The 13,628-nt window shown below is 43.1% G+C and overlaps 1 protein-coding gene across 3 annotated transcripts in view; it reads right to left on the bottom strand.

The window, feature by feature from the left end:
* SCG5 (secretogranin V) overlaps positions 1–12,854 on the bottom strand; it is a 29,157-nt gene extending 16,303 nt beyond the window's left edge. Inside the window, exons 1-3 of one of the 3 annotated variants that reach the window (XM_056345284.1) lie at positions 12,729–12,818; positions 12,152–12,246; positions 11,223–11,455 (exon numbers count right to left, since the gene is read on the bottom strand). In XM_056345284.1, the coding sequence (XP_056201259.1) occupies positions 11,223–11,436 (214 nt within the window). In that variant the 5' untranslated portion in view covers positions 11,437–11,455; positions 12,152–12,246; positions 12,729–12,818. Of the gene's footprint in view, positions 1–11,222; positions 11,456–12,151; positions 12,425–12,728 lie in introns of those variants that run through there. The other 2 variants (XM_056345282.1, XM_056345283.1) reach the window with 2 other exon arrangements.
* Positions 12,855–13,628: the final 774 nt, after the last annotated feature.

The following is a 13,628-nucleotide window of genomic DNA, read 5'->3' as shown; positions in this document are numbered from 1 at the left end:
TCTCCAGGCTAAACAACCCTTAGTTGCTCCTCATCAGACTTGTACTCCAGGCTCTTCACCAGCTCCGTTGCTTACCTCCAGACAAGCTCCAGCCCCTCAATGTCCCTCCTGAAGTGAGGGGCCCAAAGCTGAACCCAGGATTCGAGGCGCGGCCTCACCAGTGCCCAGTACAGGGGGACGATCACTGCCCTGGTCCTGCTGGCCACACTGTTTTGGACACAAGCCAGGATGTTCTGGGCCTTCTGGGCCACCTGGGCACACTGCTGGCCCATGTTCATCCAGCTGTCAGCCAGCACCCCCAGGCCCTTTTCCCCCAGGCACTTTCCAGCCGCTCTGCCCCCAGCCCGTAGCGCTGTGTGGGGCTGGTGTGACCCACGTGCAGGACCCAGCACTGAGCCTTGTTGAACCTGGTACAACCAGCCCTCAGCCCATGGGTCCAGCCTGTCCTTTAATCATCTCAATTAGAGACACCTGGAATGACTAAAAATTTTAAGTACACACATTTTAGCTCATTTCTTTGTACGAGTAATAATATCTCTGCGGGAGGGGGAACAACACGATGACTCCATTCTTGGAGAAGGGAAAACAAAAAAAAAAAAGGAAAGGACAACACAAAGAGCAACTAGTTTCTTGCCAGTATTGAATATTCCCCTGGTCAAACACATCCAATGGAAATGCTATTAGCCCACTGAAGTTCTAGTCACTGCTACCCAGCTATTGGCAGTGTAACGCACAACTGAAACAAATCTGCTCTCAGAAGCAATCTTCCACATCAACTACAAAGAGGCAACGCTACCCCATGGAAGATTCATTTCAAGAAAAGTCAGCGAGAATGGATTTTCAAAGGTATAAAATGATTGCAGATCATTTAAAGACAAAAAAAGGGACAAATTTGCTTTTCAGTCTCATTGGAACAGTTTCCCACATCACAGTGCAGGTAGGGTTACCCCACTTCCAGAAAAAGAGGTGGTTTGGCCAATCTTAGCAAGGAGATACAAAATAGAACTGAACATGAGTATCTGCTGTGAGTAAATAAATCCCAGATCCCAAATTAAAGTCCTTTATTTGAGAGTCATGCCAGATGCCCTAGCTTTCATATTTTTACTCTTAAACAACATGAAGCAGATTCTTAACATCAGGAAGCAGATTCTTAAAGTGTCCCAGCCCTTCCCAGACACACAGAGGAATACTCCACCTAGGTAAGAATTGCACTACTTACCATCTTGGATCTGTACAAACTCCAAGCAAATATCAGTTGCAAGAGAAGCCTGGTACACCTTATCCCATTTGTGGAAAGATTCCCAAGGGAGTAATTAGATATTATGCAGAGAAGCAACACCATCTTTGCTTTTTTGTAAAATCTTTCGTTAATCTAGACTATTAGTTTTTATCACTGGGAAAAATCCTCAAAATCATTTCCAGTGTGCCCTCTCTGATACAGACATAGCTCTTTTTCCTTTCACCATGACAGCTCTCCACACTATGCTGCACTTCCATCCCCAGTCATCTCGCCGTACCTACCTTTGCTGTGTCATTGTCATAATCAAAAGTGATGTCTCATCACTCATCAAAGGCAAGTTTGGCAGAACGCTTTCTGGTGTTCTTGTATCTTAAAATGGGACACCATCCACTAACTTCCTTTTTACTTTCCTTTATTATCTGCAAGACTCCTCACCATGTAATCCAATTAATTCAAACTGTCCGAAAAATCCAGAATGCAAACAATGCATTTTCATTTTGCTTGCCCCTTCTCCCAGATCACTAAAAGCTTCATAGTCCCAATGCCATTTCCCCCCATGCATCTACAGCTAGCTTCATCCTAGAAAGTCTTATCCTGGTTGCTGAGACTGGCTAGTACCAGGAGAAGAGCTTCTATTCCACAGAAGCTGCTAAATAAGAGAACAGAGAAGGAGAAGGAGCATAGGAGAACCACAAACAGAAAACCTGAAACCTAGCCAGCTTCCTTAACCATTCAAGAGCATACCTCAGGAACCCCAAGAAAACTACATCAATACATACTCAAGCATCCTATATTCCAGAGTCAACTTGTCTTCTCCTTTGACAGTGACCTACTTCATCCCACAAGGGATGGGACATTATATAAATCCTATAAATGTAAACGTGCCAATGAAAGACTGGAGCACTTTATTTACTGGCAGCGACACCAGCTGCATGAGGAGCCAAGGTGCTCCACCAGTGTCAACACACTCATAGTAAAATACTCCTGTAATGCAAACCATGGAGGCACCAGAATTGTGCAGAATGGGACCATGTTTTCTGCCTACTGCTTCACTGAACTTCACAAAGTTTTGATGTTCCTTTCCCCGTTTGTATTCATTCAACTCCATTTTCCCCCTCAGATGGCTCAAAGTCCCATCTGGTCCTTCAACAGATGCATGCCCGTCTGACAGCTGCCACCAGGGCAGATTTTCTAACTCCGCAAATGACCTGGTGAACAATCCCAGCGTGGGGCCACAAGGCTCCCAAGTCTCTGCTTTGGTGAGCTGGTAAAACCTCACAAGTCCAACAGCAGAGGTCTTCCTATTCAAAACTTTTGCCAGCCATGGCCCAATTCAAGACAAGGTTTCTTCTACACTTGAATGAAAGTGCTGGCACATAATGAAGATGCAAGACAGCAGTGAGATGAACAGCCTACCAGGTAAGACCAGGCCTGGTGCTGCTCTCTGGCACTGCAAGAGGGACTCGGGCCAGCTAACCTGATGTACTAAAGCATCTCCAGGGGAGAAACCAGCCGCTTCTTCCCTCATGTTCAGCAGCTGAGAACATTGCTCTTCTCATTCGTCCCTGCAGCAGTTGTGAGGGCACTGTTGAGAGCATGCACAAAGGAAAGCACGAAGAGCATAGCTCTGGAAACCTCTGGAGCATGCCAGAGATCCCATCTCCTGCACGCAACACCACAATCAAGAGAAGCAAGAATCTCTTTGTCTAGACTTCAAAAATATCTTTTCATAGAACCAAATAAATTAAAAAAGCTTTTCTTACTGCAGTTAATTTAAAATTCAGATGGGAGCAGGAGAAATGCACGTGATTTTGAGAACAATTACAAAAAGGTATAAAACCTAACTAATGTGGCCAAGGATTTATTTTATGCATGTGAAAGATAAGCAGGGGAAAAAAAATCTTTGAAAACAAGAGCTCATCATAATTTGGCTGATCTTCACTGACAGATTTTTAAATACTTATGGACCATATTCCATTGCTAGATAAAATTCTACAGTTTCATATTAAATTACTATATACCATCTGCCAACACTATAAAACAGAAGTACTACAAAGCACCAGAAATACAGAAGCTATCATATTCCCTCTCCTCCTCAGGTTTCTTACTTCTCTTATTGAATTACTCCCTTCTAATAACATGTAAAAAAAAAATAGTTGTAGTTATCAGTCCTATTCTAATTAATTACCTACCTTTAGGTACATAAGAATCAACTTAATTCTTGATCTCCACAGGCCTGCCACCCTTCTTCCCTGGAAGAGTCCCATCTCTAACTGCTTTCTCCTTTGGTGGCATCTTTTAAAGATGACTTTGTGAACAGCGGTAGTAGTCTATACCATGTAACAGTGGTGACTGGGAGGTCTTAAGAACCAGTCACTTTATCTTCTTGGTTCCTCAGAAGACAGAAGTGCCACCTGCACTCCCTCCCACAGCCACAAGACAACTGCTATATGCCCGCTGTTTCAAGAAAAGGTTCAAAGCCGCAAATCTAAATAGGTCCCATAGTCAGACCAACATGCAAATAACACAGATCTTAGAGAGAAACAGTGATTAATACACTTTTCTTCTTGTGTTCCCCAATGACTGACTTCTCTTGAGGAGCACACTCTTGAGAACTTTCCCCCCCTCTCCCCAGACACGCTGAGGAGACAGGGATGGTGCCTGCACACCTCCCGCTGCACTGGGGCATCCAGGAAGGGCAGCTCCCGAAATTCCAAAGTCGCAGAGCCTACAGTGACAACACCCACAGCCTCGCTGGATCCTGCTGTTCCTTCTCAAGAGGGAAAGTTGTCAAACACATTGAGGTAATACGGTAGTACCTCCACATCGCAATGCAAACAACAACTTTGCTTTCTTATTATTCACTGCTTGTCATGGCTTATGAATTCATGTGGAAGCAAGGATAGTATGGGCCAAATTTTCAAACACTTGTCTTCATTAAAGAACAAATAAAGTCATACCACCTCATTATAGTCATTTTACATGACATTTCTTCACAGAACTATGCCGTATCACTTAGATACAGAAAATCTGCTGTAAACCACTGCTGTCATTTGGCAGTGTCATTACCTTTTAAGTTCAGAAATTAACATCCTAAATTGCCTCTCTTATGACATGCACCACTGCCTGATACTCAAGTTCTAGTTACGTTTGGCATTAAAATTTGGGGAATAAAATACAAAGAAAATGACAGGTATTTTTAGTCCGATCCCTACAAATCCAGATACCTACCATATTAATACATAAAAACCCCGTAGCTTTACCATTTTCATTTTATGTTACAAATTTGAGATGTCTATATTAAATTTTGAAATCTTAATTCCTGGGCTATTTCAGTAATTTGCAAAAAAAACCCACCCTGAAAGCAGAAACTAGTACAGTGATGCTGGGGTTTGATTTGGTTTGTTAAATGTCAGGCCCATAACACAGTGTTTGATTAAAGTCACGTGTGCTTCAGCAAAAGCAGTCCTAATGTGAATACAACTTCATGCCTTAACTGCAGCGGGACTTTCTCAATGGAACAGGTACAATAATCCCAGGTGACTGTGGGGTCTCTTTGCAGTAAATTGACACCACAGAGCGCCAGAATTGGCCGCGGGAGGTCTGCCCCCACCCAGCAGCACACTGCCAGCCCAGGGACTCCTGCACTGCTGCCCCCCGGGATGCAGCCACAGAGGATGGAAACTAGAGCAGAGACACAGCCATCACATCGCCACATTTGCTGACCCCCAGATACCATACCCCAACGTGTCAATGGTTATTACTTCTAATCACCCAAGGAAGTCCAAATATATTCAGCTATAAGCATAGCACACACCAGCCCAAAAGCAAACGAGTGGAAAGGTCATTCCTGGTTTCACTGAGTGCGTTCAGAAGCAAAAGTTTTGGCAACTTTCTAATAAGAAGATCTCACTGTCCTTGTAGGAAACAAGTAGTAGTCTTGCAGGTATGTTACAAGCCAGACAGCAAGGTAATCCAGCACTGCCTGTCTTGGTTTTCTTATCAGGAAAATTTGAACAAAATAGACATCATTAATATGCATGAGTAACCTGCATAATTTTACAGACAGCAGGTTTCATGCAAAATGCTATTTGTACAGTCTGGTCTGACAAGTTATTAACTACCAGTTGTTGATAGAAATATTAGCATAATGTTCAAGACTTCTGACTTTCATCATCTCAATCAGGAAAACAGTAAATACCTTTTTCCAAAACAATAACCAGGTATTTATTTCCTTTCAAAATAATAAAAAAAAACCCAGCCTTTTCTCAGTAGCTATAAGCAGTCTCTTGCAGGAGAGTCAAAAGCCTCCCAAAGAGGCATTGTATTTTCTTATTCCTACAAACGATCAGGATTTAAGAGACATCATTTAATGCTGTCACTGAGGCTGACAGCATTACAGCTTTTTTGCAATTTGAAAACTTCAGACTCTGGGCTGTCATGCCAGCACCTTTATCAACCATCATCTTTTCTGAAGTGTTTTTAAGAAATTAAAAAATCCCAACCAAATCAAACACAAACAAACCAACCACTCAAGAGGCTTTCTTTCATATTGAATTGCACAGGAGGCAATGAAAATGTAAGGAGATTGTATTTGCAAAACGAAAAAAGGACTTCACACTTCCCATTACGAATTGCTATAAACGGCCCGAGCTGAGCTACTGGTGCCCCCGTGTGTTTAAGTAAGATTTTACTGTTCTCTGATGCATGGTACAATAGTCCTGAAATCTGCATTATACACATATTGCCTTCCCCTCCCCCCAAAAAAAACTTAAATACTGGAACAAACCTATAAACATGCAAGGAAAGAAAAAAAAAAACAACCCAAATCCCACATGTGGTCTCTTACTTTGTAAATTCCCTGCCAGGCAGGAAAAATAACTTCTATGTTTTTGAAATGTTAAAGGTATTTATTTATTTTATTCTTTTGTTTTATATTAACATAGCTACAGCCTCCTTCTTGTCTGAAGAAAACCTGAACAAAATCCAGTTGTGTTTGTACAGTATTTTAGTGATAAACCTAAATAGTAACTACTGAGACACAGCCACTCATTAAAAATTCCTTTTGCTTTTATATGTTTTTTCCCCTCTTTTTGTAGCTACTGCTAAGTGACTCCAATATAGTTTTCCGAAATGATAAATTAACAAGGAGTGTGAATATTATTAGAGGAATTAAAGTAGTTAATATGGGTTTATTACTTTTAGGAATCGGGGTGGGGGGTGCAGAAAGAAAATCTATTAAGTGGTCAGCAAAAACCAGCTGCTCCTAAGATACTACCTTGGGTGTTAAAAACATCTTTGCTTGACACTCATCACGTAGGATCTGTTTGGCTTCTGCCTTGGTGACACGCCATGCACCATCTGCCAGCTGCGGTACACAAGTACAGGGAATCAGCCAGCAAATTCCCATTTTTGTGACGTATTTATCCTGTGAACTGCTTCCACCCCGCTAACAGAACCCTAGCATACTCACGCTGCCTCTGCACCTCCCTGCGGGCTTGGGGCAGGGAAGCCATCCCTCCAGGCAGCTCTGCCACTGAGAGAGAAAAGCCACAGCTCCCACAGTCCTCTGGATCCCTGAGCTGTCCTTGGATTACACACAGCATGAACATCATTGTAATTTCTTGGTAGACTAAATTCTTTATCAGGCATTTTCCAGACTCCTCCTATTTTAGCAGCTTGATCTGAGGTAACAGGTAAATTGACAAATGCAAAGGGAAAGAAAAGCAAAAAAATCAACCCATGCATTTATAGATTTCAACATAAGAAAAGGCATTAACTTCTTCGAATTAACAAACTATACTTTTTTTTCTGTCCACCAACAAGAAAACCATTGGGTCACTTAGGAGAGAGAAAACATGTTGCTAAATGTATTTTCTGAAGTGTCCACCTTTTAGTTGTCTTTGGTACAGAGCAAGTTTATGAGTTCATGTACTACAGCCAAGGCAGCTTCATGCTGCTTTTTTTGGCCGGGGGGGGGGGGGTGGGGAGCAGGTGGGGAGAGACCACGTATAGTTCCTTGCGACACATCCACCTTCTGGTTTTTAGCATTTTTAAGTCAAAATATGACAATTAACACCAGAAAAAATGTAGATAGCAGAGATGGAAAATGGGCATAATTAGGAAATCTACTTATGAACTAGCCTCAATAGTCTTTCAGTTACACCTAACATTATTGAGATCTTAATTCAGCTGGAAAAGTTTATTATAATAATCACTCAAATTCGCAAACACTTCATTACAATCACACTGCTAGTATAAACTTGTCTATATTATGGCAGCCTAATTTTTTTTCCAAATTCCAAAACCACAGAAATTAATTTTTCCTGACAACACCTCATTTGCAAGTGTACACATATAATGGGTGAACACTTGGCCTTTTGAAAATCATGGGTACTTCTGCAATCCTGGCTCAGCTGAAGCTGATGGCATCCACAGCTATCAACACTGCTGCAGGTCTGCACCGCTAGGGCAGTTCTGACAAAAACATTTCGTTAAGACAGACAATTTTCTGCAGGAAAATATTAACGTTACTAAGCTCCAATTGATAAAGCTTTTTCTGCTGAGATGCAGTATCTGGTCAGAATGAGAAACAGACGCACTCCAGAACCGTCAGGGGGTTGATGATGAAGATGGTGGCATGGGATGAACCAGGCTTTCAACTGTCTGCACTGGTCACTGCAACCTACAGTCTGAAAAATGGCTGGAAGTCAACACTCTGGCTGCTCAGAACTTCTCATAAATAATAAAAGTTCCATACCCAATTCTACCCTGTGCTATTGTCAGGTGAAATTTCCCAGCAAAAACAGTTCCTCAGGAGAGTACTTAGTGAATTACCACTTTGCTGTGATGGTATTTAGGATGAAAACCCTATTTTGCTGTGACATATTCTAATTATCATTAAACCTCTTTCTTCCTTTCCCCCTTAGTTTTCCCTTCTGTTATCTTGTAGATTCTTTTTAAGCACTGGCACACAAAATTGTTGGCCAGTGATAACAGTGTAGCTGTGTGGTGGAAAACCTATTGCTGAATCCTTCAGAATCTGAAACCTTGTACTGATGTACTCTAAAAACACATGCAGTTGGTTTTTCTATAGCTCAACCATAAATTACTTACAATCCACATGGATACCACTGGGAACACCAGTCACAAGTCCTCTCTCAATCCCTCTCAACAGTCCTGTCAGCCATCTGTACTACAGGCACTGGGTTTTTTGCTTAAACATCACAACCCACAACACCATTTCTTGTGCTGCTCGGTTCACCTCCTTGAGCATTGGCCAAGAAGTATCCGAGACACCAGCAAGCTGTAAGAGCTCACCACCACCAGAAACATTCTTCCAGAAAGTCCTGCAGGTCTGTTTAGCAGAGCAGAGACTGGAGCTTTCTCCTCTGAGGAAATTCTCTTTCTACATCACGTGACAGAATTTCACAAAATATGTGTGTAAGAGCCAGCCTGCCCCCTCCCCCAAACCACAAAAAAAAAACCAAAAAACACCAGTATGGAAAGGTCACAGTGTTTTTACTACACTGAGCATGACACTTCATCTGCCTGTAATGGGTCAAAGCCTCACGGGCCTCGTGCAAATGCCTCCTGTCCTCATTCCTCACCAGAGGACATGGTCCTTGCCTGAATCCAGTTTCTACTATGTTTTGTTCAGAAAACAGTTTGACTAGAGCCACTGGGAGGTCAGGAGTGTCAGTGTGTCAGTCCCCTGGCAATAAGCGAGTAGTGGGCAGACTGTGGGGAAAATGGTAAAACCTGCAGTTTTTCAGGCGGATGCCATCTGTGGAAGCATTATGTATGGAAACCTCTTACAGAATTAGATGTTTTTTAATAAATATCTTACTATGCCATTTTAGCAGTTCGGTTTCCAAAGTAGACATCTAATAGAAAATCAAACCCATTATGCAGGTTTTTTTCCCCAAATCACACACAAATAAATATCCAAAGAGGATAAAACAGAGCATTGTTAACTGATTAGTAATTCATATTTTAAATTCTGAAGTCTTTCAGAATGTAATAACTAAAATCATTGGTACAGCGTGAAATGCAAAATTTTTTGGATTAGCTATCCTGTAATTCATGGTCTATACTTAAAGATAAACTCATGGTGAAAATTTACTGAATTATCTGTACTTTTTTAAAAAGCAGTATGAGGAAAATATTGTGTAGAATGATGTCACACCATATTCATCTTGTAACTGGAACCAACACTTTCCAAACACTTTCTTAAATGTTTGACGTAAAGCTGTGATTTGCATGTCTATTTCTACACTGATTGACAGCATTCACCTCACAAGGCTTTTTTGCTTTTGAAGAAATTTCTCAGTAGGCTGTTAAAAATCTAGATAGACTTCAAAATACAGAAAAGTCCTCATCTGATCAAGAAGAGAATGTTAAATATGATAAATAAACTAGATTTATCACCTTTCAGTTTTACTCTCTTACATACACAGAAGGTATTTTTATTTCTAAAAAGGGAGAAAAAAAAAGAAGGGGAAGGGGGGCAGAATAAAATAATTAAAAAGAGGTTCGTCCAACCTGCTTTTTGTGGAAGACTGCATGGATGACTAGAAAACGAGTATTCTTCAAGTCTCACAAGCACCAGAAAGTTTTGACACTTAAAAGAACAGATCCTTAATCTGGTTTTGCTAACGCTGTAATTGGAAAGTAATGGCAAACAGCTGAAAAACTATTTGTCAGAGATCCAGATTTGCTTATCTTTTCTATAGTTTAAAAAAAAAAAAGTCTGGGGGGAAAAAGGGAGGGAGGTGGAGAGTAAAATTACTCGCTTCTGCCAGTCTGTCCCAACTTCGTTACACACAGACACTCATGAAGGAGAAGAAAAGGGCACAGACCAAGTTTTACTCCTTAAAACTAATCTCTGCCATCTAAGTTTGCAGAAAAGCGTATGTCCATCCAAGTTTCTTTAGAAAATACATAAACTTAGGCCTGCACTTATTTCATAGAAATGCCTATTCAGCTTTAATCCTCTCCTTAGCCTCCATTAAGGCAATTGTGTCTCTTTAGCTAGGACAGTCTTGATCTGAATGGAGACAAAATAAAGGGCACAGACTTATCAGCTGTGGAGATGTTCTATGCTGTGTCAAATCAGTTTAATTCTGAGAGAAGGGTTGAGAGTTTCTGCTCTGTTTTGATGCGCACACAAACTATAGTATTTGAAGTTGCACACCTTCAACCTTTTGCTGTAATCCCAAAACAAAAGCCAGTTTATTACAATTCTTGCAGCATTATCCTAATCCCCTAACATTTGAGCCAGATATTTCAGATTGTTTGCATAGTTCCGAGATTGATTCCAACGACCAGAAGCACTGGCCAAAAAAACACGAACCTGAGCCCAGAGTATTCATCACAGCGACACAGTATGGAGGTGCTACTTGTGGACACAGGGAGAGGAGCACCTGTGTCCTTGCACCTCTTGCAGCTGCAGCCCTGCGCGCTCCAGCACGGGTCCTGTCCCGCAGAGGGCTGCACAACATTCTGCAGCATGTAGGAAGAACCCCCTGTATAAGGTTTCTCCCTTTACCTCACATGACACCACAAACATTTGATCTCTTTCTGGTCTGCAAATGTTTCTAAAAATCCATGAGATTTGGGCTCTACAGCTCACATTTGTTTCACATGAAACATGTATGCGATGTATTTATATGCACTATTGAGGAAGAATTTAGTAAACCCATTGTTCTGAGGTACTACAGACCAGGGACTTCTAAAACAACATGACTTTTTCCACAAAGCCTGTACATTAAAAAAACCCACTACTTCTTCTGCCAAAATCATTACATTAATGAAGCTAAAAAGATGAATGATGATATTAAAACAAAGATCAGGAAACAACATGGTGAAGTCATCCATGATTTTAAACTCAGAATATTCTGCATCTACACGCAAAACAATGATTATTACCAAAGGATACTAATAAATAAATTAATCATAATTCAAAGTAGAAACTAGCTACCTTCAATGCTCTGTGGACCAACTAGATTCATAGCCTGGTGTGCTGGATATTCTACCCGCGGTCTGGCAATGCCCAGTTGCTCCATAACCCCATGGAGGAGTCTCTGTATATCTGCTTCAGACACCCTGTCCGGGGTCCTGGGGCTATGGCTAAAAGGTGAAGCCAACCCAAACAGCAGCAGAAACATCATGTTACAAAGCAAAGCAGTTGTCATGGTGGAAGCCACTTTTATCCTGTGAAAAAGAAAGGAATTTGATTATAAATGACAGTGAGGAAAAAAGTCCAGTTAACACATGCTGGAAGTAACTCCTATCTTACTCCTGCACACCACAGGTTACTACTACGGCTTCTAGGGGCAGCTAGGAATCTAGCCAGCTGGAAACTAGGGGGCGGGAGGAAGGAGTGGGGCAAAGAGTGTGGACAGGTTCTTCTCCTATAACATAACATTAAGTAGCAAACTGCAGAAGTCAATTCTCTGATTTGCATTTGCCCATAACATTCATTAACGGTCACTGCAAACAAAATGGGTCTGCTATTTCACTTAACGGCAATATCCCGCCCCCCCACCGCCATTTATTATGCTGTTTTATAGACCTCTGGGCTCAAGGCAAAGAAGTCTTAAGCCAGGAAACATGTTTTCCAAGCCCTGTTCTTATATTGCCTGAAAAATGAATCACCAGAAATTGCTGAACGTCCTGGACTATATTTTATTTGTACATTAAGACAAGAGGCTCCCCACTTCACATGCACCATCTTCCCCACCTGAAGCAAGTAAGTTTAATGTGTTTCCTTAAATCTTTTTCACTAAATGGCTGCACAGTATGGTTTAGGGGCACACACATACACACACACACACACAAAACAACCACCCCAAACCAACAAATAAAAAAGCCACCCAACCGGTATCAAACCAACCAAGCACCACTTACTGCCCTCTTTGAGAGGATGAATGTTAATCAGAATGCTTGTGCCTTAAAGCTCCTTCTCCCCTCACATCCGAGAATAATTACAATGCTTCCAATCCCTTGGGAAAACAAAAACAAACAAAAAAAAACACAAAACAAAACAAAACAAAAAACCAAACACAAAGCCCTCGAGTCCCTGTTGTCGCCCTTGCACACGCAGCCGCCCGGTTTCTCCATGCCAGACGTTCAAGGCCGCCCCCCCCCCAGCTCCGGCCGCCCCCCGCAAGGCACGTGCGTGCCCCTCCGCGTTCTTCAGCCATTTTTGCCTCCGCGCCGCAATCACCCCGGTCCCGCCGCCGGCCGGCTGCAGGGGGGCTGCAGGGGGGGCAGCCGCCTCCCGCTGCCTGCGGGGCACGCAAGCCCGCTTCCCACAGAATAGTCCCCCTTAACGTGCAGGCGCGCAGGGCTGCCCCCGCACCGCGCCCGTGGGAAGCCGGACCGTAACCCCTCGCCTCCCCCCGGGGCAGCCCAGCGGCGGCACGGAGCCCCCCAGCGCCGGGCCGGGCCGGGCCTCCCCCGCGCCGCGCCGCACTGCACTCACCTCCCGCTCCCAGCGCGGCTCTGCGGGTGCGGCCCTCCGCGCCCGCGCATCCTCCGTGCGCATCCGCCGTGCGCAGCCACGGCCCCGCGCCCCGCCCGCTGCCCGGGCACCTGCCACGGCTCCCTGCGCTGGGTGCCGGGGGGGAGGTGGGGGGCGCGGGGGGTGTGTGTGGCGTGGTGCGGGGAGGGGGGGGATAGTCAGGATCTCCCTTTTCAGCTGAACACAACAGCTGAAAAACAAACGGAACGTCGTTGATGGATTAACGGTTACAGAAATATTAGGTATCCCTAGGATTGTGTCCGGCTTCCCACTGCAGTTTCTCTCCCCAGAATAACATCATCAGTGATTTACTTACGGTATGATTGTGTTACCTAACTGCAGGTTTACAGGGTAACAACATGGCAACCATCTCCAAGTGCTCGGAGGTAAAGGTCTGCAGGTTAAGCAGATCTATCTACATCACCCGTAGCAGAGGTTAACAAAAAGACAACCATAAAAGGATCTTGCCAAATGAAGCCTGTCATTTAATAGTGCTTGGCAAAACGCTAATTTCTAAAGGCTGTTTTATGTAACACATCTTCACTGCTACTGAGGTGAACGTGACATGTTCCATTTTAGGAGAACTACCACCAGAAAAGCTCTTGAGATTATACCCCATAAACTACAACAGATCCCTGAGCTACGCTCTCACGTCTAGAGTAGTCCCTCATGTTTCTGGCCTCTAGTACATTTTACACATCTGTACCTTGCAGGATTAAGCAGTTGGGATCTCCATCGAGAATCTGGTGCTTCTAATCTTTCTCCAAAATACGATCGACTTTATGTAAACAGATGTGTGCCTAAATGTTCTGTAAAACCTCCACCAACAGCCTACAGCTTTCTTTGACCACCTTTCCTAGT

The sequence above is a fragment of the Falco biarmicus genome, chromosome 7, assembly GCF_023638135.1.
Source record: "Falco biarmicus isolate bFalBia1 chromosome 7, bFalBia1.pri, whole genome shotgun sequence".
Taxonomy (NCBI): Eukaryota; Metazoa; Chordata; class Aves; order Falconiformes; family Falconidae; genus Falco; species Falco biarmicus.
Note: the sequence above shows the minus strand (reverse complement) of the source record. Positions and strands in the feature narration are given on the sequence as shown.